At 40.5% G+C, this 24,939-nt stretch overlaps 1 protein-coding gene across 1 annotated transcript in view; it reads left to right on the plus strand.

The window, feature by feature from the left end:
- The window catches only part of dnah6 (dynein, axonemal, heavy chain 6), a gene marked incomplete at both ends in the record, with an annotated part of 57,629 nt that extends 33,843 nt beyond the window's left edge, over positions 1 to 23,786 (plus strand). Inside the window, 35 exons of the mRNA XM_080516164.1 lie at positions 46 to 119; positions 232 to 386; positions 2,071 to 2,302; positions 2,387 to 2,539; positions 4,236 to 4,376; positions 5,125 to 5,367; positions 5,463 to 5,630; positions 5,718 to 5,953; positions 6,462 to 6,606; positions 6,741 to 6,857; positions 7,092 to 7,215; positions 7,428 to 7,624; positions 8,171 to 8,374; positions 9,228 to 9,353; positions 9,472 to 9,636; positions 10,435 to 10,502; positions 10,692 to 10,872; positions 11,067 to 11,246; positions 11,365 to 11,598; positions 13,429 to 13,564; positions 13,805 to 13,935; positions 14,277 to 14,467; positions 15,128 to 15,288; positions 16,130 to 16,218; positions 17,040 to 17,186; positions 17,282 to 17,420; positions 18,750 to 18,869; positions 19,271 to 19,392; positions 19,613 to 19,742; positions 19,862 to 19,989; positions 20,171 to 20,356; positions 21,696 to 21,768; positions 22,147 to 22,298; positions 23,311 to 23,533; positions 23,683 to 23,786. Coding sequence (XP_080372290.1) covers positions 46 to 119; positions 232 to 386; positions 2,071 to 2,302; positions 2,387 to 2,539; positions 4,236 to 4,376; positions 5,125 to 5,367; positions 5,463 to 5,630; positions 5,718 to 5,953; positions 6,462 to 6,606; positions 6,741 to 6,857; positions 7,092 to 7,215; positions 7,428 to 7,624; positions 8,171 to 8,374; positions 9,228 to 9,353; positions 9,472 to 9,636; positions 10,435 to 10,502; positions 10,692 to 10,872; positions 11,067 to 11,246; positions 11,365 to 11,598; positions 13,429 to 13,564; positions 13,805 to 13,935; positions 14,277 to 14,467; positions 15,128 to 15,288; positions 16,130 to 16,218; positions 17,040 to 17,186; positions 17,282 to 17,420; positions 18,750 to 18,869; positions 19,271 to 19,392; positions 19,613 to 19,742; positions 19,862 to 19,989; positions 20,171 to 20,356; positions 21,696 to 21,768; positions 22,147 to 22,298; positions 23,311 to 23,533; positions 23,683 to 23,786 — 5,375 coding nt within the window. The remainder of the gene's footprint in view (positions 1 to 45; positions 120 to 231; positions 387 to 2,070; positions 2,303 to 2,386; positions 2,540 to 4,235; positions 4,377 to 5,124; positions 5,368 to 5,462; positions 5,631 to 5,717; positions 5,954 to 6,461; positions 6,607 to 6,740; positions 6,858 to 7,091; positions 7,216 to 7,427; positions 7,625 to 8,170; positions 8,375 to 9,227; positions 9,354 to 9,471; positions 9,637 to 10,434; positions 10,503 to 10,691; positions 10,873 to 11,066; positions 11,247 to 11,364; positions 11,599 to 13,428; positions 13,565 to 13,804; positions 13,936 to 14,276; positions 14,468 to 15,127; positions 15,289 to 16,129; positions 16,219 to 17,039; positions 17,187 to 17,281; positions 17,421 to 18,749; positions 18,870 to 19,270; positions 19,393 to 19,612; positions 19,743 to 19,861; positions 19,990 to 20,170; positions 20,357 to 21,695; positions 21,769 to 22,146; positions 22,299 to 23,310; positions 23,534 to 23,682) is intronic.
- Positions 23,787 to 24,939: the final 1,153 nt, after the last annotated feature.

Raw genomic sequence — 24,939 nt, forward strand, 5'->3', positions numbered from 1 at the left:
TTTAGAAATGCACCAGTGCTAATCACATCACCTTGTTCCCCGCAGGCAAATATTTTGATATCACCTTGGAGCCTTCTTACTTTCTAACCCAGCCCATCATATTCGGAGACTTCATTAAGGTTGGTTTAACCTCAATAGAATATTCCATCCATACATCCACACTCGCATATCTCACAACTGTTTTGTTTTTTTTCTACTCTGCCTCCATCCAATCATAATAAAAATACCTAGGTGGCTGCTGACAAAGAAGACCGTCTGTACGAAGATCTGACAGACATAAACAAGATCCAAGGTGTCCTCCAGGAATATCTGGATGATTACAACACGACCTTCTCCAAGGAGACCAAGCTGGTTTTCTTCCAGGATGCTGTTGAGCATGTCTCCAGGTGCGTTGGTCTATTGGCACCACTGATTTGCTGGATTTCTTTTTCTGGAAAGTGATTTCTTAGTTGGCTGTTGACGGATTGCAACAATAGGTCCAAACATTGAAGACAAAGGTACATCAGTGAGGGAGTGCTACGAGAAAAACGATCAGTGTGACATTACTCACAGTGAGGACCCAGACTTACGACTCAGGCACAAGAGTACAGATCAAACTATATATTTCAACTTCAAAAACTGTTCTAGTTTAGTGCGCCATTAATCAGTTTGACAGGCAAAGTAAAAAAGAGACACTACATGGCTTTTGGCTGCTGAACAGACAGAAGACATGTGCAAGCGTCTACAACAAAAGCAATTGACTCGGCCATAACTATGTGCTTGTTAAAAACACTGATACAACAAAAGTAATCACAGTCATGTGTTAAACTAAACTGGAATCAGTTAACATGCGTACCCCTGAATTAACACCAAATAATCACTTCCTTGACAAAGACATGAATAATATGTGAAAAGGTAAGTATATCCTCAGAAACTATGATTACCCTTCTTCAGGATAAAAGAATCCTTGTTGACAATTTGCATAAAAATCCTTCAGTCTCTGGCAGCAGCTTGCTTAAATCTCCAACTCTGTTCCCTCTGGGTTGATTCAAGATAGGATTCAAATGTGGGCTTTAATTGAGCCATTGCATAACCCTGGATTTCTTCTTATTGGTGTCAGAACTCGTAATGATCACACCCACATGTATTAAACACACTTCTCGCACTGGTGCCCAATTTAAAAGAAGAAACAGGGAAATAAATTGCAGTTGATGAAGTTGGAAATAAACAAATGTTAGCCTGTATACTTGTGTGGATGTTTTATAGAGACTTGGACAATTTACTCAGTGAACAACACTCAAATTGAAGAATTGGCAAACAAAACAAAACGCATTGACAAATTTAAAAGAATCTTTTTTGAAACCATGGAACAAATGTTTTTATGAAAAAATGCATTTACATTAAGCAAAACTTGTAGTTCAGTCCTAGTTTTAAAAGAGCTTTCCCTGTTGTGGTACACTTTGATGCGACTGCAAGTTTTCTGCAGACCCTGTCAGAAATGTCTGCAGCCATTGATGACTTAATTTTACATCATAGTCCTCTCATTCTTTACAAATCAGCAGTTTGAAATTTGACATCAGTCCACCGATTAATTATTTTTGACCCGGTGGAATGATTTATTTTGAATAATTTGAGGTTCCGTGATGTCGCTCATCAGATTCATGAGCAACCACTGGCACAGTTCTGAAGGCATTACGGGGCTCTTTGGATTTTGGCTCGAAGAGACTGAAACTTTAATAGCCGAGAGAGAGAAATGATGAAGATGTAAGAAAACATGAAGAATAGAACACCAACATATAACATTTTCATAGTTTTGTTAGAAATACTGACCAAAATCTGTCTTTTTACCATTTTTATTCTCAGAATTATTCTAAATGTAATAAATGTACTCTTCTTTAAAATCCTGTTGTCACATCCTCGACATTGACTGTGAATGTCGATTGTAAAATAATTTTCTTATTTTCCTCACATGTCTGAAAATTAAAGAGATGAAAAAACTTAGAGAGAAAAAATCTGCTTTTTCCAGCTTTTTTGGTGTTTGTCATTTTGTTGCACTAAACAGTGTTTTGGCCTCATTTCTTTTCTACTCAGGATTGCTCGAATGATTCGTCAGGAGAGGGGCAATGCCTTGCTCGTAGGGGTGGGAGGCACGGGGAAGCAGTCCCTCACCCGGCTGGCGGCTCACATGTGCGGGTACCGCTGCTTTGAGATCGAGCTCACCCGCGGCTACAGCTACGACAGCTTCCACGAAGACCTGAGGAAGCTTTACAGGATGGCTGGCGTGGAGGGGAAGGACATGGTGTTCCTCTTCACTGACACTCAGGTGGGAAAGAGCTCGGCCGCTGCAAGACATTCACGCCTTTAAATTTCTGCACGTGTACCGCCGCATCCTCTGTTTCTGTGACAGATTGTGGTGGAAGAGTTTTTGGAGGACATCAACAACATGCTGAACTCTGGCGAGGTGCCCAACCTCTTTGAGAAAGATGAGCTGGAACAGGTTCTCGCAGAGACGCGCCCCAAAGCCAAAGAGGCTGGAATCAGTGAAGAGAATAGAGATGAGGTACGCTCACACTGACATAGGACAAACAACAACAAAAAACAATATTCTGGCAGAGAAAGACTTTGTATTGTGAATATCTGCAGCACGTACCAGCAATTGGATGACTTCTGAGCACCTTTGGGGAAGTTTGATGGAAATGCTCTCATTCTTTTGCAGAAACTAATTAACTTTGATTATGTTCCTTTATCAAAACTAATTATGATAGAAATACAAAAGTATGTACCCATTTGCAGGTGTACCATAGTCCTGGAAGACTTGAAGGCAATGTGATAGTATATAGTATATATATATAGAGGCAATTTAGAATATAAGCTGAATAATACCAGATGACTCACTCGTTGTTTATTTTTGCTTTTTCATTGGATGATTAGCTGTGCATGACGTCCACCGCATTGCTCAAAGTGATTGTACTTATTATTGGAGTCATTCATGGGGGATTTGTTTTTGTTTGTTTTCTATTATGGGGTTGTGACTTTAATCTGTCCACAGATGTGAGAAGACTACACTGGGACTTGCGTTGTAAAGAACTAATTAAATCAAACGTGACTGTACTGAATTAGTAATATGAAAGGCAGTTTTGTTCATCAGTGGATGCGGTGACAGCTGGAGCTCAGTATAACTCCTGTGTGGAATGAACAGATTGAGCAGGAGTTGTGAGCCACCTGTCCATATGTGCGACTTGTGCTTCGTGAATACAGTGAGCCTCCATTGTGTAAGAATTACAAAACAGACATGGTCAGCACACTCTTTTCAAAAGTGTTACCGGTATCACTCCTGGTTGATGGCATAACCATGCTTGCAGAGATCAAACTGTTCGAAATTAAAAATAAAACCCAAACTTTATTTTAATGATCAAGGGTCATCCAAATCCAAAGTGCATGCAAAACATAAAACCATGACACCATAAGAAAAATGTCAGTTGAAAGGAAGATAATCGTCACGTCACACAAAAATCCCATCCATGTAATATTAATTCCAAGTTTGTGTGAATGTGTATGTTCTTCTCTGTCTTTGTGCTGTCCTGTGATGGATGGGACCAGTTGCCTCGATTAAAACACGGAGGGATGGATGATTTGTATTCATAATGTGTCTGCTGGGAGGACAATGACACAACACTGAGACCCAGAACTGAACAGCAGTTTACTGCAGTATTATTAACGAACTAGCATTAGTTTGTGTAAGCCACACAGTGAGTGTGAGTTTGTGATAACATTCATGATGAAGACTGCAGATGCAGATATTATGCAGCCAGAGAGGTTTTTTACCAACACTCATCGGGAGAGAAACAGTGGTTAGATGGGATTTCACATTGCTCAAGAAATCTCAGCTTGTTCAGATTTTAACTTCAAATTGGTTTATCAAAACATGAAGACCCAATCTGCAGTTTAATAGAAAATTCAAATACTATCAGAAATTAAGAAGTAGTCCTTTGTGCCAATATGCTCGCCATCAGAGTGACTCCATCCAATCACAGACGAAATATACTGTTAAATACTGAAAGTTGAAGTTATATTGGAAGAAGAAACAGGAGCGCTTGCTCATTTCACATTTCTCAACAATGATTTATGCCCAGTTAAAAATCCCCAAAGGATTAATTAAGATTCCATTTAATAAACATGCATCAAGTTAAAGTCATTGCAAAGAACTGAACTGCAAGCATGTGTACATTTGTTTGTGTGCCTGCTGCCTCTCTCAGGTGTTCCAGTATTTCATCTCTCGGGTCCGGGAGAAGCTCCACATCGTTCTGTGCATGAGTCCCGTGGGCGACGCTTTCAGGTCTCGCTGTCGTATGTTTCCTTCCCTGGTGAACTGCTGCACCATAGACTGGTTTGTGCAGGTACGAGCAGAGAAGCCGGATTTTACCAGTAAATATTCAGAACACATTCAGTGATGAGTCAATCGATACCCACACTTTGTTTTCATTCTAAGTGCACTGTCGGACCTGGAAACTATTTCACTCAGCTCAGTTTAGTAAGTTCATGAGGTCAAAGTCTCTGGCTGGCTATAGAATTGATTTTTTTTATGAGTTTGTAAATCTCTCCATTGTCGTGGTCGTCCCTATTTATCAGACATTTATCATATGAGTCTTCTGGAGCCCCCACGCCTTTAGGAGCCTCTCATTGTACCCGACATTAAAAGAAAATCCCACAGTGAGGAATCGTCTTATTATTACTATCTGCAGGACAGAATCAGAAAATCAGAATTGTCTTTGTCATTGTTAAATACAACATATTAAATCCAGTCTGTGCATGTGCAAAAAGTTGAAAATTCAAAAGAGTGCATAAAAGAACTGTCTATGTGCTAAAGTATAAATATATACAAGGAGGTAGAACATTTAAAAGACAACAATAAAAGGCATAAAAAAATACTCAGATATTAAAAATGTATGTAAACCTCCAGCAGTGCAAGATTTGGACATATTTATAGATATAATCAATCACTTTTTTATGTTGTATTTATACAGATAATGTTTTATGTCTATGTCTATGTCTATATTTTCTTGTCCACATATTCTAGTATCGGTATTTTTATTTACATATTGATTGGTTTCAGTGTCTAATCTCTATTTTCTCTGCTGTGTCCAGTGGCCTCGGGAGGCACTGCTCTCTGTCTCTCAGGCTTTTTTCCAGAGCGTGGACTTTGGCAGCGAGGAGCTGAAGCAAAGCTTCTCGGCCATGTGCGTGGAAATTCATGTCAGTGTCACCGACATGGCCGAGCGCTTCTACTCCGAGCTGAGACGTCGTTACTACACCACACCAACCTCTTACCTGGAGCTCATCAACCTTTACCTCAGCATGCTTGATACCAAGAGACAAGAGTTAGTTTTGGTATGCTTGACCCGTCATAGATGATTAGTTTCCTGTCATGATGATGATTAAGACTCGACACATGACACACGTCTGTGTTGGGTGTTCCGGTGTAGGCTCGAGATCGCGTGAAGAACGGTCTGACGAAGCTGCTGGAGACCAATGAGCTCGTGGACACAATGAAAGTGGACCTCTCAGCTCTTGAACCTGTTCTCAAACAAAAATCTATGGATGTCGATGCTCTCATGCAGAAGCTGGCAGTGGATCAGGAGAATGCCGACGAGGTCAGTTTGTATCTGATCTCTCCCTCGTGACACTTAAAGACACAATGTTCTGTGGACGCGGTACTTAAAACGTTGCAATTACCGCAGGTGCGTAACATTGTGAAGGAAGATGAGGCTTTGGCCCAGGTGAAGGCTGACGACACCCAGGCCATAGCAGAAGATGCTCAGAGAGATCTGGACGAAGCCCTGCCGGCACTGGAAGGGGCCAATCAGGCCCTCAGTTCTCTTGACAAGGCCGACATCTCTGAGATCAAGGTGTTCACCAAACCGCCAGACCTCGTCATGACTGTCATGGAGGCCATCTGTATACTACTCACTTGCAAGTCAGTATACTTCATTTTGTTTTCAAACAACGTTATTTGTATTTATAGTGTCATAAAATAGTACTTCTCTAAAGCACTACATCAATACTTTCTACGTTGCATCCATTTGCCTTCTTCACAATGGGATATTTATATTGCTGTTACACAAGAGCACTCACCATAACATTTAACTAAGTTCCTCTGTGTACAAATATATATTATATAACTATCATACTGTGTCCATATCAAAGCAAAACTCTTATATGTGGAGGTTTCATATACATTTTGCATTTCCACACAAGCCCTAAGATTGTTTGTTACTGCTACTTAAAAGTTCTAACCTGGCTTCAATAAATCCTTCAAGACGACTCACATGAACAATCTGTACAGGTAATACGTCCAACAGATTCGTCTTTTAACGAGAATTCTGCCACACCTGCCAGTAACTAATCATCACCATTAGGCTTTTTTTTTTAGATATGCTCTATTTCTGACAGTTTGTGGCTGACATTTAGCTCTCTGGTTACAGACCAGATTGGCAAAGTGCCAAGCAATTACTGGGAGACGCCAATTTCCTCAGACGCCTGACAACCTATGACAAGGACAATATCAAGCCTCAGATCCTGCTGAAACTGCAGAAATACATCAACAACCCTGATTTCATACCAGAAAAGGTCTGATTTGTTTATACACTCATGTTTGGTTGCCAACAACATGGTGATTGCTGAAATGTTGAAAATCACACACACACACATTTATGTATGTATGGCATGCAGTTTTTGAGATCTTACTGTGTTCCTGTGTTTAGGTGGCGAAGGTTTCCAGGGCCTGCAAGTCCATGTGCATGTGGGTCAGAGCCATGGATCTGTATTCCAGAGTCCTCAAAGACGTCGGTCCCAAGAGAGAAAAACTGGCCAAAGCACAGGTCAGTTAAATCAAATGCAGTACAAATGTACTTGTATATATTCTATATATATTAAAATAGTATTAATACTGTGTTAAAACCCCATTATGATGCCTAATTGTCACTCTTATGTGCTATAGCATCTACTAAGGGATGTCCTGTGTGCATTAGACTGTATGCATTTTTCATTTAAAAAATTAGAAATACCACAAATATTGCTCTAATTGCTTTTAATGACTTTTTTTTATAATGCAGGAGGATCTGGATGCGACCATGGAAACCCTGAGGGAGAAGCAGAAGCAGCTCCAGGAGGTGGAGGAGAAGATCATGGTCCTGCAGGAGCAGTTTAACAGCAGTGTCAATGAGAAAGAAGATTTGGGTGAGAACTTTGCACCGCATGCTCTGCTATGTTGAATTCAACCTTGAGCACAACTGCCTGTTGTAGTTAATCTGTAAAATACTTTGTAAAGAGGCTTCAGGGGAAAAAAGGGGATTTCTGCTTTGAGTACTTTTCAAAGCGTGAAACAAAAAAAGAAAATGCCTTTCAGGATTTGTCTCAACTTCTTCTCACCTCTGCTTGCTTGCCTTTAGTTAGCACCATGGCGCTGACAGAAGCTCGACTGACCCGGGCAGGAAAGCTAACTTCGGCTCTGGGTAACGAGCAGATACGCTGGGAGGAAAGTGTCGCTCTGTTTGAGCAAGAGATCACCAACGTTGTAGGGAATGTCTTCATTGCAGCGGCATGTGTGGCTTACTATGGAGCATTTACTTCCCACTATAGACAGCTGGTAAGTACAGTAGTGTATGCATAAGAACACTTATAGAATATCATTTTTAATTTAATTTGGTAACCTTCACAGTGCTCAAAACATCTACAACAAAGGTGTCAAACATAAGGCTGTGGGCCAAAACTGACCAGAGGAGGCTCCAGTCTGGCCGCCAAACCATCAAGCTGAATTGTATTTTGGATTTTAGAATTTAATACAATGCGACAACATTGATTTAAGTGAGAAAAAAACAAACATAAAATGTTATTGAACAACGTTCAATGGTGAATGTTCACCTCTTGAAGGCATTTTAGTGACCGTCTTTGAAACGGTTTCATTTTGCTCCCTCACTTCAATATAATTGTGCACTTTGGCTGCGCCTTTTCATTTTCATCCTGGCACTTCTTCCTTTAGATGCAATCCCCAGTGCTGTAACAACACATAACTTAATTTGTAAAAACTGCTGTATGCAGCATCAAAGCAGAGAATCAAAACTCAAAACTGAGATCAAATTAAAAAGAAAGTGAAAGCATGCAGAGTGAGATTTTGTGTCTTTCCTTTTTCCAGTTAATTGACGGGTGGATAAAACAATGCCAGAAACTGAACATCCCCATCAGTTCCAGCTTCAGTTTGATTAATATTCTGGGTGATCCCTACGTCGTTCGTCAGTGGAACACAGAGGGGCTGCCTCGGGACACAGTCTCTACAGAGAATGCGATCCTGGTGACTGAGGGACGCCGCTGGCCTCTGATGATCGACCCACAGGATCAGGTGACGTAGAAAAGAGGCTGAAAGCAGCTTTCATTGACTCATTGTTCAACTGCCACACATTTGACAATTAATAGAAAGTTAAAAGAAAACGCCTGCATGCACACTGAAAAGATGCAAATTCCAATCTGGAAGGCCCCCAAACGCCAGCCCAGACTTGAACTGGGATTATTCTCGCTCTGATTGACCGCACGTCTTTTCAGGGGAAGACAAAACTAAACTCCGTTTTTTTGATTGACGTTTAATTCCACACACTCCTGTCTCGCAATAATTTGTATTTAATTTGATTAAAAACACAAGTCGCATACAATATTGGCATCATTAACAGAAGAGCGCGTCTCAAAATAGAACATCCTGCCTGACAAAATCAGACTCTAAAGTCAACAGACTGTTCCTCGCTCTGGGATACTCGCATTGTTTCCAGCTTCTCCACATACAGAGAATACAGAGCACCTCACTTGGACTGAGAATATATTTACAGAACCTAAATATTTGATCAGCTTTGGGCTTTCTTGGTACACTATTTTTATTCTTTTGACAGACTCATCCGCCTCTTAAGCCTGATGTGCAACTATGCATTTATGTATACTGTAGACGCTTTAAAATAAAAAAAATAAAAAATGAATATTTAAAAAGGAATGATACACTTTTAATGTTAATGATTAAACTCAGTATTTCTCAGAGATAAGTGACTTACTGACTCACCTATTTTGAAAACATAAAAAAAAAAAGTTATACCCCTTAAAATCAAAAGGGCTTCTCGACCCCCCATAAATCTTTGCCATCGCTCCTGTGGGGGTCAGGCCTCATTGGTTGCAAATCATTCCATCAGTAAGATTAATTCTGTCATGCTCAGGCAAACCGGTGGATTCGCTCCAAAGAGGCCAAACATGAGCTGAAGGTGATCAAGCTGACAGACCCAAACTTTCTCCGGACGCTAGAGAACGCCATACGCATGGGCATGCCCGTGCTTCTGGAAGAGGTACGAACACATTCAAATTGTGTGACTGACACTTGAATGTGGATTCCAGTACTTCTATGGGGCTTTCAATAAAATATTCTTCTTACTGTGTTCGTGCTGTGCGCTCGTGTGTGTTCAGTTGAAGGAGAGCCTCGATCCAGCGCTGGAGCCCGTCCTGCTCAAACAGACGTTTGTGTCCGGTGGGCGAACCCTGATCCGACTCGGAGACTCGGATATCGACTACGACAAAAACTTCAGGTTCTATATGACCACTAAGATGGCCAACCCACATTACCTGCCGGAGGTAAGGACAGCAAAAAGAATGAAGTTAAATTGACCACATTTACAACAGATGATATATCTATCTACTATGTAACTGCAAAACATTCTTGATTTTTAAATATATGCATGCTAATTTCATCAACTAAATCTAGAGTCATACTATTAACACACTATTTACCATCCAATATATCTATGTAATAGAATGACTTAAGCGCAAATTTTAAACTGTTATGTGGTGAATATTTAGTTTTTAAAGTTGTCCACACATGCAGAGGGTAGATTTCAGCAACAAATCTCAGCCCAAGTAGTTTTATTTTATAAGAAATGTCAAACAAGTGTGTGTTATGGGCCCACAATAGCAGCATACAAGAAAACCTTTTTTCGATACGGTAGCAACACGCCCGATGATCTAAAAAGTGCTTGCATCAGGAAAGGTTTTTGAAGGCTTTTCAGAAGATGATATCCCCTGTCAGCCAGCCTAATGGTGTTTGTTTTACGACAAGTGCCGCAAAAACAGCAGCACCAGAGTAAAACTGAGTCTTTATTGTGGTGTTAATTCAAACCAGCACTGCAAATGGGCAGTAATAGACATAATATGACATGCTGCCATCTGAAAAAGCCTTTTTGTGGAGTATAAACTGCTAACTGCAGCGGTGATTCAGTGTGAAACTATTACAGTCAAAATCTAGAGTGCAAAATGTGTAAAGCCGGTGTAAGCAATGAGCAAATGCAGCACCTGAAAGTATATTTCTACCTGAGACATGATTTTAAATTTGGTGTAAAAGTTCCACTCAATTTTTTTTGTATTTCTGCTTTCCAGATATGTATCAAAGTTACAATCATCAATTTCACTGTAACCAAGTCCGGCTTGGAGGACCAACTGCTCAGGTACTTAAACACACATGTTCACCTATTCTCCTTCTACATCCCTTCATCGTACTTAGCAGGGAGCCGCTCCCCACTGACTGTAAGTAAAGGAGATATACACCCTGGAGAGATAGACAATTTCACACATTTACAACTCCAAGCCATTTCGAGCCGCTTTTAAACTTTGTGTGACCTGTTCTGTCTTATCAGTGATGTGGTGCGCCTGGAGAGTCCACATCTTGAGGAACAGAGGAATGAGCTGATCGTAAGCATCAACGCAGACCGCAGCCAGCTGAAAGATATTGAAGATCGCATCCTCAAGCTTCTCTTCACCTCAGAGGGGAATATACTTGACAATGAGGAACTAGTGAAGACGCTCCAAGAGTCAAAGGTGGGAATGTTCTGTGTTGTGTTGTGATATCAAAAGCTTTTGCATTATATTTCATCATCCATAGCGACTTTCAACAAGTTTTGTTTCATTCGGATTTCTTCACTTTTTAAATTTCCTCCGTTCATGTTTTACTGCCTTTTCACGTTTGATCTCTTCTGCCTGTTTTCCTTTGCGTTCACTCTCCTTTTCTCCAGGTGACATCAGAGACCATAAAGCATCGTCTGGAGGAGGCAGAGGCCACCGAGCTGATGATCAACTCTGCCAGAGAGCGCTACCGACCCGTGGCCACCCGAGGCTCTGTCTTGTACTTTGTCATCGCCAGTCTCTCTGAAATTGACCCCATGTATCAATTCTCTCTGAAATACTTCAAGCAGGTGAAAAAAAAAAAACAAACAACTTTTTTTTCCCAAACCATTAAAAAAATTTTCTTGACAGCTTCCCTGAAAATGCTTCATTTTTAAATTTTTTTTAAATTTCCTTCTCATCTCTCAGCTTTTTAATGCCACCATTGAGACAGCCAAGCAGAGCAGCGTGTTAGAAGAGCGTCTCCAAATCCTGCTGGACCAGATCTTGCTTAACTCCTACATCAACGTGTCACGAGGCCTCTTTGAGCAGCATAAGCTCATCTACAGCTTCATGCTGTGTGTGGAAATCATGAGGCAGCGCGGGGAGATCTCCGATGAGGAGTTTCAGCACTTCCTACGAGGAGCCTCTTCTTTGGACAAGGTGAGCAACGTCTGACAAGATTTAAACAGTACAGAAGCATAAAGTCCACTGCTGAACGTATTGTTGCATTGTTTCTCACAGCCGTTATGATCAATTCTTGGCTATTTGGCATTTTTCTCTTTCAGGGAAGTGCACGCCTAATAATTAGTCATTTATTGAAGACTTACACAAAACTGTGTTCAAGATGATTCTACCATTTGAATGAACACCATTATTTTACGTAAAGAAAAATGTCACCATCTCAGTCAGAACGTCTAGAAACTAGAAAGAAAAAGCTATATTCTATAATAAACACAATACAACTGAAAAATAAGACTCTGCCTCTAAGAGAGGAATGTTTCCTGAATGTCTGTAATGTGGGTGCCACACAGAGTGGACCATAATAATCAGAAATCCACAGAGGGCAGATGTAAGCAGGGTTTGATTGAGTAAGCTTTCCTCTGAAATGACTGCTGGTTGAGGTTGGATGAGTGGCTGCGGCTCGCTTTGTAGAGCAGGTCACATTGACCATGTTGCGGGTTCGAGCCACATCATATCACGTGAAGTGCTGAAGTGTTCTGTCCTGAACTGCTAAAAACAATGTGCTATTTAATGGAAGTCCAGTTACCATATAAACAACCTCTGGTGGAGCTATTGTGATCAAGTAGCTCTGTACAGCTGAAGTACATCAGCTCAGATCTTCTGACTTTGAACAGATGTGACCTGATGCCCGTCAGGACATTCGACCACTGAAACTCGATGTTTGATTTCTGGTAGAAATATTGAGATAATAGCCAATTTAATTTGGTATGTTCTAAGATCCAACCATGAAGACCTTTTAGGTGATAGGATGAGGAGATTTAGAAATAGAAAAAAGTAGAATATATTTACAGTTGTTGACCAGAGCCTACAATAGACTGTTTTGCTTTCCCCCTGTAGGTGATATTTTCACTCCCTGCCCTCCTTATGTCAGAAGCGAATTGATGAGTAAAGGTCCTTTTCTTTCATTTTTGTTTGAACCCATTGCTGCACACCGACTGAGTCTGATGGAAACAAAGACATCAGCACTGAGACAAAGAGACCACACAGTTCTGGGAAATTCTCTCTGTGGATAGGACGACAAAACAAATATTTCTGTGAAAGAGAGATAAGAAATATCTGTATTTTTCAGCTGTCCATTCCACCTGCATGCAGAAATCTAATGAATGGTAAGAGATGAAAAAGTATCCGAATGTGAGGTCAGAAATTAGTCCTTTCTGGACTGTGCTTTTTTTTTTTTTTTTATCTTTTGTTTCCCCTCTCATCCGAGTGGGACAAGAGATGTGCAATAAATGCACCAATGTTTTAGAATTCAAACAGTGAATATGGCAAAAGGTGACAGAGCAGAGAAGAACATCTGGGATTTGGTGCAGGTTTTATTTACACACCGTGATCCTTCTGAGACCACATCACTGATTACAGCATGCCACCCCATGAGCATATTTATTGTCTTCACCCACCATTTTCTTCTCTTTCATGTGAAAATAGTCAGTCTGGAGGAGATTCCTGTTGACTGCCGTGATCCTCATACTAATTCTGTCCTTCCTTCTTCTCCTTCACTGTCATGTTTCTGTCTCGTCTATTACCTAGCAGGCCCAACACATCCATCATCCATACATGTCTCGCTAATTTTGTACGCCTTTCACATTTTTCTCTTGTGTGTACTTGCCCTAGTTGTTGCCTTTACATTTTCTTACTGCCTTTAATTCTTGATTCTCCGTGTCTCAGCCCGAGGTCTGGCTCCTATCTTTAGCTCATTTGCTTTATTCCACCTGTTGTGACTGCTTGGTTTTCAATTCATCCATCTCCCAGGACTTTGAAGAGAGACCAGATGTGCCATGGCTAAGTGATTTCTACTGGCAGACGTGCTGTGAGCTGGAGGACACGCTGCCCTGCTTCAAAGATATCTCCAAGGAAATCACCAGAATGCATATCCATATGAAGCTAGGTAATCCAAGTCCACTGTTATCCTGACAGGTCCAACAACAATCACCATATTCAGTGAATTTCGGAGCTAATATGTCTGACCAACATACAAATGATCACGCCTTCCTGCCTGATTTACTCTAATGTTTATCCTACATTGATTTTGCCACTCCGCGTACAATTCCCTGTTGAGTCGTGGACAAAGGTTTCATTAAAGCTGTGTGTGACTTGTGTGGCGTTAACTGAGTTGCCTCTCCTTCAGGGCGTTTCCAAGCACCTGTCAATCCAGAAACCTGGGAAGGCTATGCCTCCTCTGAAGTAAAAAGCCACTGGAATGAGAAGCTTGGAACCTTCCAGAAACTCGTCCTTATCAAGAGCTTCATGGAAGAGAAGGTGAGCCAGGAGGAAAAGAAATTGTCAGAGAAAAGAAAAGGACAGTTTTTCATGTTTGGGCATAACTGAGTACATTTCTAACAAATGTAATTGTTCCGCTTCCTCAGAGTACATTTAGCTATGCACTAATTTTAAATTATGACAGCCTCCAGCTCTTCTAGCAGCTTTCAGCACATTATTTCTGTTCCATGTTTGCTCATCTGACAAACATATTTATTAGGAGGAGTTTCATCGCTAATTCTTTTATTCAAAGTTTTCCTTTGTTGTAAGCTTATCTGCATCCAGTGCTGGTCTTTTCTATTCTGGTTGCTTATGAATTAATTCCACACTTTGACGTCCAGGTGGTTTTTGCTGTGACCGAGTTCGTGATTGTCAACTTGGGGAAACAATTTGTGGAGAACCCTCCAGTCGACCTGGAAAATCTCTACAGCGACATGTCGCCATCCACACCACTGGTATTCATCCTCAGCACAGGATCCGACCCCATGGGGGCTTTCCAGCGCTTTGCAAACGAGAGAGGCTGCCTCGACAGGTAAAAATAAGTTTAAATTGAAGGCTTATTTCATTTTTTCTTGTTTGCACCAACTAACTATAACTACTTGAATTTCCGCTTCACAAATTCTTCCAACGAAACATCAGAGAAGATTTGTACTGCAGTTTAGTTAATTCAATGTTAGTGTCTGTTTTGTGTAGGTGTATATTGATCTTTGTGCATCTGTGGTAAGGTAAATGTTTTCACCTCCACCTCAGTCTCACACCCCACTGGATTTTATTAGAGATGCACCAATGAAGTACGAGTAAGCTACCAACCTTTAGGTACTTGCTGATACTAGTGCTGTTCATTAAATGCCATGAAGCCTAAGTTATACTCCATATGGTGATACGGGAAGGCTATGCATTGCAAGGAGAACTTGAGGTGAATGTCCCTGTCGCTGTCGGTAGACGAGTAACAAAACCCACTTGACTGAAACTCAAAGGGGACTTGATGACAGAGACCCTCATAGGTCCTTCTGAGCATCTACAAATCTTTAATAAAGCCCACTTTTAAAAGATGTACACGCACAGTATATTACACGTGAACAAATTGTACACATAAATTTGGATAAACAAATCTCAGTGGAAACAGACTATCTCATCATAGTTTCCTTATAATCTGTAATGTCTGCTGTATGGATTTGTTCTTGTCTCTCAGGGTTGAGTCCATCTCTCTGGGTCAGGGCCAGGGGCCAATAGCAGAGAAGATGATTCTTGCAGCACTGAAAAGTGGCAACTGGGTCTTCTTGCAAAACTGCCATCTGGCCGTTTCCTGGATGTTAGCCATGGAGGAGCTCATCAAAACCTTCACTGAACCTGGTGCTGCCACTAACAACAACAGATAATGTCACACACACCCTCCAGAAATCCTCCTGCTTAGTCCATCGGCCTGCTCACTCTTCATTTAGGAATGTAAAACCCAAAGCTTTGCACTTAAATGTATAAGTATAACCTTCTATACGTGATTCATCCCCGTGGGGGTCACGTGACAGAGCCAATCCTGTTATCAGTCCTTCATCAATCTATTTGTGTCATAATTATTATGCACTTGCTAAATCCCTGCACTATTATCATAGTCAGGATTTGAAGAAATGCACAATTGTTTAAATCATGTACATATTTCTGATAAAACTGACACAATGTGAGAAATTTATGAATATACATTTTGGTACTGCTTCACCTTGCAGTGCCTTCACACACTATGCATATCTGTCTTTACAGGACTATTATCTCTGACTACTACCAGTAAAAAAAACAAAAAACAATACAGTTTAAGTGATTGCTTAACAAGTGAGCCAATAAATCTAAACAGCCACTCCAGTGCATTCTCCATCGGTTTTGTCTGTAAATCTGCTCGTGTGAAAGGATGCATTGAATTTATTTTTTTTTTCTGGCAAAGTCGCTGTGGGATAATTGCGAACTCAGGACATATGGATCCTTTAATGGCTCCACTAACTGCAGCAAAAACTCTGATGGCATCCATCAGCAAACAGGAAATAGCTTTTCTCTCAGCAACACAAATGACTAAAAGATGCTGCTTTGTGATTTTATTCTTTTTTTGTTGCTTTGTATTGGACAAAAAACACTTAATGCATTTCTTTTTCACATCCGTTAGGATCTTCTGGAGCAGTTATTAATGTTCTTCTCTGTTTCTGTGCAGATACATCAATCCACGAGAACTTCCGTTTATTTCTCAGCTCCATGCCGACTAAAGTGTTTCCTGTTACTGTGCTTCAGAACTCTGTCAAGGTAATCTCAAATTGTTCCAACTATAACCTCATTTTATTTCAAAGGGTGTTTGGAAGAGCAATGTTCCCAGTTTGATTATTTTGTCTCTTCCGATTTGCAGCTTTAAACAAATCTGAATCCTCTACACATTCGACATCCGTATAGTTTCAGAGACTTTAGTAAAAATCTGTGCTCACACTCAACAAAGCCTATTACAAGCAGGGCAACTGATGGTAATAATGGTAATATGCTGAGGCGTGAGATAAAGGAGTTTTAATTGGGTCTGTCGGGATGAAGAGAACAGATTATGAAATGTTAATAAAAAGGCTAAATGAATGTAATTTGCAGAGTTTTTAGTGAGGTTTTATGTGACATTTTGCATGCATTGTAATTTGCACAACAAAAGACAAAACTGATATGTTCTTATTCCAAACAATTAATGTGTCACGGCATCAGTGTAGTCACTGCTGCAGGTGCTGTGGAGATCATTTTAACTTTAAAAGAAAATACGTTTTGTTTTCTGGTTTATTTTAAGATTGGCCAAAACTCCTTCCTGTTATTTATCTGTGTTTGTAAATGTAGTTCACTATACATTATTATCAGAGCCCTGGTTCCTCATGTCTTTTATCCCCCCCAAATTACCTATAAAAGTTATCTTGACATATTTGTTTCATGATGGATTTGTGTAGCTTACATCTTTTTTGTCTTTTATTTGTATCATTATCTGTCATACATCAGGAAAACCCCCAGTTTTGTGGTTATCTCATCATCACTGAATTTTCTTTTACATCTTTTTCATTCGAAGCTGTTAACGTCACAGGCTTTTATGTTTCACCCACCAGGTGACGAACGAGCCTCCAAAAGGCCTGCGAGCGAACATGCGACGAGCCTTCACTGAGGTCACCAACAGTTTCTTTGAAGAGCACGCTCTGGGTCGTCCGTGGAGGAAGATCGTTTTTGGGGTTTGCTTTTTCCATGCAATCGTTCAGGTGACGTGCCTCATGCATCTCCGGTCATTACTAATTTCAAGGTGTTTTCACTTCTGCCCATCTGATGTCTTTTTATGTATCTTAATTTGTTTTAGGAGCGTAAAAAGTTTGGTCCGCTGGGCTGGAACATCCGCTACGAGTTCAACGACAGTGACAGAGAGTGTGCTTTGCTCAATCTCAACCTGTACTGCAAAGACGGCTCAATCCCCTGGGATGCTCTTATCTACATCACTGGTAGGGAAGCATATTCACGCAGCTGACTGAGTGGATTTATTTGTAAATTATGCTGCTATGTTCTTGTTTTTCACCCTAAATTTCACTTGTACTTTCACTGAAGTGTTTTGTTATGCAGGCATCTGTGATGTATGTACACATGTAAGAATTTGATTACTTCTCATCATTTTTTTTTTTGTGCTCAAAATGACAAATTGTAATACTAATGTGAATGCGCAATGAAAGCACTCACATTCTTTGAATGCAAACTAGGGCGGAAACAGTCTTTTTGTCACCATTTCTGTTTGTTTGTTTGTTTGTGCTGCCAGAATATTAACAGAAACTCTTCTGTCACTAACATTTTCTGCTTCATGTAAAACAGCTCAGGCAAAATATTTTCTCATTTCACAAAGCAATCCAGTTCTGTAACAGGATTGTGTTTTGTCCTGCAGCTGTGATCTCTTGTTTGCTCATTCACTGAACTTTAGCTGCTCTCTTGCTCACGACTTTGTTTATGGAACTAAAGTGAGATAAACAGATGCTCCCTTCACATAAAGCCTTGTATTCTCATTCTCATTATCTAATTTTTTTTGCCACTATATTGTTGGAAATGCTGCTTTTGATCCAACAGTTTATTGGAATTGTGATCTGGCTTAACTGATATTATGTTTCTACATTATTGTTATTATCATCAAACCTCTTTGTGACTTGCACATTTTGCAAACATTTGATTCTGGTTTAATATCAACCAAATGACTTAAACCTCAGGTAATTATGTTTCTTGCTATTTTTCCAGGACAATTTCAAAGTTATTAAGTAGAGGAGTGAGGCTTACCCTCAATTAACAATCCTCATCAAAACGTGAAAGTTAATTTGTTTTCCTCATCTGGTTTTCAATTACACCACTGAATCATAACATGCCCTGTTCATGCTCAAAGGAACGCACGCCATCAAATTGATGTCCCTGGTTGCTGTTATCACACTCTTGTGTTATTAGTTTAATCTTTAATTCAAACAGTGGGTCAAGGCTTCAGATTCCTTTCAGTGGAAGAATCCGGGCTCAAACCAAGCATGTTATTGCAGTTTCTCTTTCAAGTGCGGCACTTTGTCTCCTCTCACGCAAAATGACTTGGCCAGCTTTACCGTGCCTGCAGCTCATTAAAAGCTTTCAACTGAGATTTGTCTTATTGTTCATACCTCTGTGTTGCTTAACTCAAGAGAATATTGTGATTGTTTTGTGTGATATCTGTAGTTTTTGTCTTTGCATATAGATTTGCTGTCCTATTGCACGATTTCTTCAAACTGAACCCAGGACTGTAACAAACATCACATTTCCTCTACAATCTGCAGGTGAAATCACGTACGGAGGCAGAGTAACAGACGTGTGGGATCAGCGTTGCCTAAGGACTGTCCTCAAAGGCTTCTTCTCTCCTGAGACTCTGCAGCCAGGCTACACGTACTCCTCATCAGGTATCGTTTCTCTTTCCTCCCACTCACCACTTACAGTAACTATAAATCTATGGAGCACAGAGGAAGTGATCGAGGAACTTCACAGAAAAACAGAATTCAGTGTATGCCTGTGTTCGTACGTGTAAAGTTATAAATAGGGCAAGATTAAATTACGGCAAATCAATTAGTTACAGTTGAGATTATCATGTGAGAAGCTTCAGCTTTACGTGTGTGTGTGTGTGTGTGTGTGTGTGTGTGTGTGTGTGTGTGTGTGTGTGTGTGTGTGTGTGTGTGTGTGTGTGTGTGTGTGTGTGTGTGTGTGTGTGTGTGTGTGTGTGTGTGTGTAGCTGTTTTAGTCACAGTGTGTGACTCAGATTCTTTATCTTTTCTTTGGATTAATGTTTTTCTCTCCTGATTCTAAGGTATCTACTATGCCCCAGAGGAAGACAAACTCGAGCAATATAAGAAGTACATTGAGAGTCTTCCGATCATCGATGATCCAGAAGTCTTTGGCATGCATGAAAATGCCAACCTGGCTTTCCAGGTGAGGAAAAACACCAGCTAATTATCTATAAACACTCACTGCCTCACAGTGGCTTTCTGTCGTTTTGTTGATTACCCCATAAAATCATAAACTCTATGATTTTCACCTTTAGGTTCCAGTCTTGTGAGCCTATCTGTGATTAACTGTGCAGCTCATTTAGTTTATGAATAGCATGAGGGATGTAAAATATGTGTGTGCGTGTGTGTGTGTGTCTCCACAGCGCCAAGAAACCATGACTCTTATTAACACCATCCTGGACGTGAATCCTCGTTCTTCAGCGTGTCACGGGGCTAAAACTAACGATGACATTGTCTGTGAGCTTGCTGAATTCATCCTATCCAAACTACCTGGTGTGTACACACCTCCAGTCTCAGTCCTGCACACATCTTACTCATCACCAAAGATGACGTTCATCACCATACAGCATGAATCTGCTTGTCCGAGCACGAGTTGTTCTTCGTCCCCACAGAGCATCTCGACATGGACGAGGCAGTCGAAACGTTGTTTGCCCGAGACGAACATGACCGGCTCAACTCCCTCACGACTGTTTTGGGCCAGGAGGCAGACAGATTCAACCACCTGTTGAGAGTTCTCAGGGTAACATACATCACACATCAACAAGCACCTTTGTGTGTTGCAGACGATTTCGGGATACTTCAGAATTTCTGTTATAAGTATTGTGACAGTTTTATCATTAAAACGCAGTAACATCCTGCACGTAACACCATGTCCTTTCTATCACCACATTGTGATTTGTGATTCTCTCTGTGCTTCTCAGGTTTCTCTTGTGACTCTGCAGAAGGCAATAGCAGGTTTAGTTGTGATGTCAGAAGAGATGGACCGAATCTACACGAGTTTCCTAAACAACCAGGTTCCCATTCACTGGGCAAACTCTGCCTACCCTTCCCTCAAGCCGCTGTCTTCCTGGGTCAAAGACCTGGCCCTCCGGACTACCTTCATCCAGGTTTGGAAAAGAATACTAATATTTGTATGGAAACACACATTCTCATGAGTCCATGAAGTTTCATCTTGAGTTAATTCATGAAAGTCTATTTAGCTTTTGAACATTGCTAACAGTGACAAATATCTGATCACTCAACCCTGCATGAAGAAGGGCATTTTCTTAATCCACATTCAATACGAATATATAATACATGTGCTGCTTTGCATGAGCTTCCTGTAACAGTTGTCTTCAGACATTAGCTCCAGCTGGGGTGTGTGGCAGATAGAACAAAATAGAACTCCTTCTAATTTGGAGGTTTTTTTTTTAACCAATAATTATTATCATCATTATTGTCATTTTTATTATTATTTCTATTTATTTTGTTGTTGTTGCAATTTAATTCCAGACATGTCAAAATATACACAAAATATAGATGCATACACAAAAGAAAAAAATCTATTTACTCTAATATGAATCTATCTCTCATCAATCTATCTACACACCTATATATATTGCATTATTTTACAGGATATTCCTATGTTATATATATACAGAGAATTAACTGAAACTGCAGCTATTATTAATAGTTTAGCTAATATATTGGAAAAAAGCTTGTACATTTCAAGAGATCGAGAGAGTTTTATTGAAAATGACAGACTAAGGCTTAAAATATCAAATAAAAAGCATTTGGGCTCGTAGGTTCTTCCCTGGTTTTAGTGCCTGGAAAGAGTTTGCATGTTGAAAAACATGTATTTCAGTCTTTTGAAGGACATTCTGTGTATCAATGACTCACAGTCACGCATCACTGTGAGTGTACTTTACATGTCTTTCTGCATGCTTGATTCATGTGTTGGCTCATTAAGATGAAGAACAGTAATAACACACCCCCCTCCACCACCACCACTACCTCACCCCCAGGGCACCGACCACGTTGGTCTCCCCCTCATTTTGTCTGCTGACACGCTCCCTTTATGCATTTGGTTCATCTCCCCTGACTGAAGCTGCTCTTCCGTAAGGCTAGTCTGCAGATACGTATTGTACAATCCCTAAAATTCACTACCTCACACACAAATGCACTAAAAAGAGGCAAACAGGGAAAAGTTGCATGAGTTCTCAAAGTGATGTGTAGCCGCTGAGTCAGACTGCAAATGTTCACTCCGTCCGAAGAGAGAATCCACCTCACGGTGCACAAAGCTGAGTCACTGCGTCACTTTCAAGTGCCAGAAGTAACAGGACGCCTGTAATGCACCGTAGCTTAATGAAACTACACATTAAAAAAAGTTATTTAAAGCCATTTTTAATTGCATCTTTCCCCTGGCTTGTTTTTTTGGTTTTTTTTGCTCTTGTCCTCTCTTGCCAGACTTGGATCACGCGAGGTCAGCCCAAATCTTTCTGGATCTCAGGATTCTTCTTCCCTCAAGGCTTTCTCACTGGTAAAACACTGCAACGCCAACATTTTGTCTTTCGATGAGCCACAACAGTGACATTTTAAAGCTTAATTCGTTTTTTTTTTAAATATTCTTTGATTATGTTGACTAAATCCAAAATATGTGTGAACTGATTGTATAAAAATATATGCTTTGATATGTCATTCCTATAAACTGTGCTCGGTGCACCAGATGATTAATGATATATTCTAAGGGGTGTAGTTATATTTTTTAAACTTGAGTCCTTCAAGTTAAATGTTGTGAATCACTGATCTAAAGTATAAAGTCCACAATAAACTGTTCAGCCCGTTGTGGGATAAACATCAGTCTGAAGCAACGAAAAAAGAAGTTCAACTTTGACGCTCTCTCTCCTCTGACTTGCAGGAGTTCTGCAGAATCACGCCCGGCGCTACAACCTGCCTATTGACGAGCTCAACTTTCGCTTTAACATGTTGTCGGCGTACCGAGACGAGGCCGTCATGTGTGAGGCCCTCCGCTCTCTGCCCAACACTGCAAAACTGGACCTCGATGATGAGGTATAAGAATAAAATGGTATCAAATATATTAACTCAAATCTGAACAGCATGATATCAATCAGTTTTCAGTGTTTACCTAAGGCTTTTATAAACTGGCTGATTTGAGCAGACTTATAAGTGTTAAGGGTGTTAAGGGTACTAAATGGGTACAACAGTAGGCTTCACTGCACGTTCTCACTCTCCAGTGAATCGGCAATAAAAACCACAAGGCCTTTTGCTAATAAAGTAAGAATAACAGTTTTAGCCTGTACTTTATGTGTTCCATTAATGCCTTCAGGAAATCAATAAGTTGAGAATCTGCATACTGCTGGAATTATTTTTATCATTGCATCATTTTCTCATATTGGTTATTTAAAGATAATAAGGCGTGACCTGGAAAAAAATGTATGAATGTTTCTCGGAAAATAAGTGAATATCTTTAAGTGCAAGAAGAGTATTTTTCCTCTTCTTTTATACAAGGAGAGAGCAGGTTGAGAAATTATGTAAAAATGCCTAAAAACCTTTTTTGGGAACTGTAACTTCGTGGGAAATGGTAAAAACAATTAAATGGTGGATTAGCTTTATTAATATTAGTGTATTTGATTTTTAGCTTTCCTCCAGTCTTGTGTTATAGGTTATACGTTTCCAGTAACTGTTTTGAAAGAATGTAGAGTGCTAAGTAGATCGCTTAGCAGTCAGATGATGACCCGATTATTGTTTTGCTGTCATCCTGTCTTCCATAAAGTATTCTGAAGAAACATGGTGGATGAAATAGTTGCACCATGGTTTCTTTCATAAAACCCTGAGACCTTTGTGTTGTTTCTGTGAAATTAGAGCTTCAATAATGAACTGCAATTAAGTGATTAATTCAATTCAACTTTCCTTATAGAGCACCACATACAACACAGTCATTTGTAGGTGCTTTTAACAGAGAGAAACCCAACAAATTAGAATGTATTCAATCAGTAATCCTGCGAAAGGCATACTGTTAAAAACGACATGAATGAAATGATCTCATGTCTCATCCACCAAGTTGCCAGAGCCGGAGGACGGCGTGCTCGTGCACGGCATGTTCATGGACGCTGGCCGATGGGACGACGTCAACATGGTGATTGAAGACGCGTTGCCCCGAGAGATGAACGCAATGCTGCCCTTGGTGCACTTTGAGCCCTGTCAGAACTACGAGCCCGAGCCGGGCCTCTACCACGCCCCGCTATACAAGACCTCGGCCAGGGCTGGGACTCTGTCCACCACGGGTACACACACACACACACACACACACACACACACACACACACACACACACACACACACACACACACACACACACACACACACACACACACACATCCATAAACAATGTAGATATCATGTTTACTTCCCTTGCTTCTCTGTCTCTCTTCAGGTCACTCCACTAATTTCGTGGTGACAGTAATGCTTCCCTCCAAGCGGCCCAATGACTACTGGATATCAAAAGCTACTGCACTCCTTTGCCAGCTGGATGATTAAGTTTCTATTCAAGAATAAAACTGAAATTTAAACATCCAAAATACACAACTCTTTTCAAGTTTATGACTTTGACTGATTCGATTAATGCTTAAAGTGCACTGTGTTCAGGTAAAATGTATTAAACAATCCTCAGCAAGTTTGATCTATCGCCTCCTCCATGTGTATTCACATTGATTAATATCAGATCTGTGCAGTGGCAGAGTCTTATCTTTCTGACACGTAATGACTGTGGAGTAGTACATCCAGCTCTCCGAAGATAAGGCTTTTCTGTTGGATGTAAACAGCACATACTGCACTCCCATACTGGAAGCTCCTTTCAGGCTGAGCGGTAAGTCACTGGATGAATGTGCTCAGTGAATTTTACAGAACACACGTAGCCTCGGGGAGAGCAAAGACAAAGGGATGGACGGCAGAAGACATATTGAATGGATGAACAGTGATGGGGAAACGGGCCCATATATGCTAATGGTTCACAAATGAAAAAAAAAAAAAAAAAAAACAGATAGCTGAGAGGGATGTGTTGAGTCAGGAGAAGGAGTGATGATCATCAAATGATGAAATGTTTCCACCACATCCCCTACACACATCAACAGCCTATTTGTGTCACTTAGGGCATGCAGTGCAAAAACATAAAATATGGCTCTTCAAACACATTAAGTACACCCACTGCAGCACTGGGGCAGAATGCAGACTCACTCAGTCTCTGTCATGCACACTGCCTCTCCTTACAGCACTACAAACTGCAAGCAGGGCATAGAGAAACAAACCCAACCTGGGGAGGAGGCGCTCCTCAAAACAATGTGCTGTAATGCATCTTTACAACCTTATTCGAATGACAATGAGATGTTTCTAATTTACATGTCAAAAAGGGCAAGTGTGTTTGAAAAGATGCAGAGTAAATGACTAAATGACTGAAATTGGTCTAAATGTGAAGTCATATTGAATTTGATGCCCCTGATCTAATGACTGATTCTTTACCTCATTGAACTCAGACGAGTCAGTTCAAAGTCTAATGGTAGTGCACCCACATGAAGTTTTTCAGTTATTAAAGTCCAGTAGTTCCAATTGTGAGCGGGGGAGGGGGGGGGTTACAATGTTCAGTCATGGATTAGATGGAACATCAGGTCATTTTTTTTATTGCCGACATTGGACT

This window comes from Blennius ocellaris (assembly GCF_963422515.1).
Source record: "Blennius ocellaris genome assembly, chromosome: 3".
Taxonomy (NCBI): domain Eukaryota; kingdom Metazoa; phylum Chordata; class Actinopteri; order Blenniiformes; family Blenniidae; genus Blennius; species Blennius ocellaris.